The following is a 4,601-nucleotide window of genomic DNA, read 5'->3' on the forward strand; positions in this document are numbered from 1 at the left end:
GTGCCAAGGGGGAGGAGGGGGGGGGGAGGGAAGGATTGGGAGTTTGGGATTAGCAGATGCAAACTAGTATACATAGGATGGATAAACAACAAGGTTGTACTGTATAGCACAAGGAACTATATTCAGTATCCTGTGATAAATCATAATGGAAAGAATATGAAAAAGAATGTATATATATGTATAACTGAGTCACTTTGCCGTATACCTGAAACTAACACGACATTGCAAATCAACTATACTTCAATAAAAATTTTTTTAATGTGTGTTTATTACTAAAACTTCACAATTTAATCTGTTGTTTGTGCAACAAGAAAAGCAGGGTTAAGTAAATGCGTAGATGAGTCAGTTTTTATTTTAGTTCTAATATCAACTTTCTTCCTGATCAATTCTTTTTTTCTACAGATACTAATAACCATAAAAATGGATCAGTAAGTTATAAGTCCACCTTTTTCCTTCTGTCTTGAACTCAAGACAGATAAAAAAAGATTCTAAATCCATCTGAATGATTTGCCAATAATGAAAATTTTCTTGAATAATTGAGTTAACTTTATTGGTAAGCCTTATGTAGTGCTGTTTTCTCTGGCATCTTTGAAGAATTAACTTTCCTTGTTTGGTTCCCTAGATAGTTATATTGATTCCTTTTAACTGCCCAGAATATGAAACAGTTATATTTTAATGGATTGCTTTGGGTCTTAGATGGGATCATGGATCTAATAACAGTTTAGAACTTTATTTCCTACTAATTTATTACTCCTACCCCAATAGAAGATATTAAATAATTCAAACAGAGTATTTACCTGGATCTAGATTGGCCCACTTCTTCAAGAATCATAGAAAAGTGCTTCCAAGTTTTCTTGGTGTGGAATGAGTGCACGACAAGTTTCTTTGAATCACCAAACAAAGATAGGAAATAATCCTCCCCTTCCCCAATCACAGCTGGCTGAGAAGCAAGGACCGGCATAGTGTGTTTCTTTGGAATTTTGAAGTTGTTGAGTCCTTTCAAAGAAACCAAAGAAGGAAACAATAGAGAGAGAAGTAAATAAAAGATTAAAAGAAACCAAAGCTACTATCTTTATTCTTTGCTTCTACAAAATGATATTCTTTATACATTTTACTGTCACAGTCAAACTAAGTGAGGATAGTTAGAAGCTTTAAACCAGTCTATAAAATAACCAGTAAGTGATTATTTTTAGTGACACTCAATTCCTAGAGATTATTGCAGTTATCTTAAACTATCAATTGTATCATCAGCATAATTACAATTTAAGTGATTAAGTTGTACTACAAGCATCATAAGTTTTTGAGTAGGTAAAACATTTGAGTCTCTCAAATTTGGTACGTTATATATAAGTACAACTTTATTCTATTTTGTATTAGCTTTTCTCCCCAAATTGCTACTCATAAATTAAAGTCTCAAATAAGTCCTTTCCTACCAATGGTTTGTATTTTGCCAGGTAAAGACTTAAATTTCCTCTAATTAACTAAAATACTTTATTAAAAAGATAAAGTAATGCTTAATCAGATTCTAGTAACCTCTTACTCTTTTAAAATTCTCAGTAGTAAGATTCAAATACAAAATAAGTTTCAAGATTTTGCATAGAAAGAATCATGCTGGATAAATCTAATTATGTATCTGCAAAGAGAGAGTAACACTACAGACAGGCATCATGATGAAATAGATAGAGCAATGTGTCTTGGATTTAGACACACCTGTACCCCAGCTCTGTCACTTACTAAGCCAAATGATTTAAACCTTCCAATTCTCAGTTTTCCTGAAAATAAAATAAGGATAATACTACTTTGTGTGAGGCGATGTGAGGATTGAAGATAGTATAGGTAAGTGTCTAGCACAGTATCTGGCATTTAGCAGGTACTCAATAAATGATAGCTATTATTGTAGCACAGGGACTTTGGTCAATGTGACCCTAAATCCAAAATCATCAAAGGATTAAGACAATCTAGAGTGTGCTTTATCTTCTTGTGTCTTTAACAAAACCAAAGCAATGTGAAAGATGGAAAAAAATAAACACATAGTTCCTAAAGAGTATTCCTCAGAGTATTTTGTTTAGAAGAAAAATTTGGAATTAAATTAGTTCATTCCCATTCAAGTGAGTATTTGCTTAATCTTTAAATTCCTTTGGGGAAAGAGAATATATAGCATTCTTAATAGCTCATCCTGAGGGATGAAAATCTTTGTATTCTAAAAGGAAAGAAGACACATTGATTTTAGTTCCAGTTATTATCTCATCTAGAAATGAAATGAACCAAATGCAACAAGTCTTGGTAGACTCAGCCATCTATCTACAGTCAGAACCTACAGTAACTGAAGAAGACTTCATCTCAGCACAACTCTCATCTTGCAAGGCGAAACCAGTATATTTGTCCCCCCACCCCGCCAATACTAGGAGCTTTCACAGTTCAACTCAAATATAGAACACATACCATGATGATACATTGCCAAAGGATGAGAAATATTACCTCCTTAGATATAAAATGTGTATTTTCACTTTTTTTTTTTTTTTTTTTTTTTTTTGCGGTACGCGGGCCTCTCACTGCTGTGGCCCCCCCCGTTGCGGAGCACACGCTCCAGACGCGCCACGGGCCCAGCCGCTCCGCGGCATGTGGGATCCTCCCGGACTGGGGCACGAACCCGTGTCCCCTGCATCGGCAGGCGGACTCTCAACCACTGCGCCACCAGGGAAGCTCTACACTTTTAAGCATATAGATGTTGGTCATTGCTAAAGGTCACTGTGAATTTAGGAGGCTTCTTCGAAAAATGTATCTTAGGCATACAAACAATGAAGCACAGGGAATATGACAATGATGGCAGTAGATAAAAATCCTGTATAACACTGTGTCAAAGGCTTAGGAAAATACCAGGAACAAAATGAAATGTAGATAGGAAGGAGCAAGGCTGTAAATGTCCACAGAATGGTAGAGGAAAATGAAGACATCAGGTAGTCATGGGTGTATTCGTGTTAACAATTTTGAAACTTGTTAGTTGACTGGTAATACAGACCCCAAATCTAGCCTATTCTATGAGAAGGTACTTACAGATACATTCGGATTCACAACTAATTTTATTGAGCACACTTAACTATGTGCTAGGTGATTTTCATAAATATCTCATTTAATTCTTAGGATAGCCCTGTGAAGTTGATATTTTAATCCCCATTTTGTAGGTGTAGAAAATGGGACTCAGAGATGCTAAATACCTTACTTAATGTCCCATGTTATTGGGACTAGAAAGGTCGTTTGAACCTAGGTCCTCTGTTTCCAAGGACAGTGGTCTTTTTAGTAAACCTTGATAACATACCCTCAGAGTTCCCTAAACACGGTGAGGAACATACACCTCATAGTGTGAGCACTGCTGAGTGCATTGTTGGCAACTGTCAAAACTTTACTGCTGTTTTCATTTTCCTCTTCTCCAAATTCTTTATTGTTTTTCCCTTTTCTCTCCACCATTTTATTACCTACTTTATATTTCTTCTTTCTCTTATCTACCCATCTTTCCTTACTTAAGCCATTGTCTCCTAAAGCATAACATACATAAGACATTGTTAATCTTGCTGGTTGCATTCAGAGGAAGGGCAGTTAATGCTATACATTAGAACTGTTAATCATTTAGCAATTCTAGAGCATCTAAGTGGTCAACCCATGAATCATTATGATAACTCAGGATATTTTAATCATAGAGATGATGTACTTAGCCACATATGTTTATGTGACTTGAATATGACTCCAGTGCTAGAATCAATGGTGAGCAGAGTCAAGTTACTCTGCATATGACATTAAGAAATTAGTATTATTGGAGACAAATAATAAAACATCATTCTGGCTTCTAGGCACATAAAGACTCTTGAACTATATGCTTTAAAAGTAGTCTAAAAAACTTGGTACATGTTTTGCTTACCCAAGCTGTCTTCTGATTGGGAATGCCTCACTAGAGCAGGTGTAAGAGGCTTTGGTCCAATTGTTGATAAAGTTACTCCACTAACCTGAGGGCTAGACAGATAGTAACTGAGAGGTATTTCATTGGATAATGACCATGGACGTGGCAGTGTAGTGGTATCTGAATCCACTGACGTTGGAAAAGAATGTACTAAAGATCGCTGTGTCTTTGGGAGATCATCACATGTGTCTTCAATTCTGTGTACAAAAATTAGTATAATAAACAAGTGAGAAAGTCAAAATGATAGACTGTGAGCACAAGAAGCATTAATTATCATTATTACTCAGGGTTTTGCTTTTCAAAGATATTATGCATCTAACACAAGTGCAAGAACATCTTATATTTCTAGTTTTAACAATCTAAATAAAACACTTTAGGGTCAAGTCATGCTTTTCTCTCTTCTATTTAAAGATCAATAGGGGCTTACCTGGTGGCGCAGTCATTGAGACTCCGCCTGCCGATGCATGGGACACGGGTTCGTGCCCCGGTCCGGGAAGATCCCATGTGCCACGGAGCGGCTGGGCCCGTGAGCCATGGCCGCTGAGCCTGCGCGTCCGGAGCCTGTGTGTCCGGAGCCTGTGCTCCACAACGGGAGAGGCCACAACAGTGAGAGGCCCACGTACCACACACACACACACACACACACACA

General features: G+C 36.9%; 1 protein-coding gene across 2 annotated transcripts in view; it reads right to left on the reverse strand.

Moving 5' to 3' along the window:
• Positions 1-4,601, reverse strand: part of LMNTD1 (lamin tail domain containing 1) — a 468,403-nt gene that overhangs the window by 52,406 nt on the left and 411,396 nt on the right. For both annotated transcript variants that reach the window (XM_055085516.1, XM_028491104.2), the window contains 2 exons: positions 3,914-4,149; positions 798-996 (listed from right to left, as the gene is read on the reverse strand). In XM_055085516.1, the coding sequence (XP_054941491.1) occupies positions 798-996; positions 3,914-4,149 (435 nt within the window). The remainder of the gene's footprint in view (positions 1-797; positions 997-3,913; positions 4,150-4,601) is intronic.

Source organism: Physeter macrocephalus, chromosome 6 (genome assembly GCF_002837175.3).
Source record: "Physeter macrocephalus isolate SW-GA chromosome 6, ASM283717v5, whole genome shotgun sequence".
NCBI classification, from domain to species: domain Eukaryota; kingdom Metazoa; phylum Chordata; class Mammalia; order Artiodactyla; family Physeteridae; genus Physeter; species Physeter macrocephalus.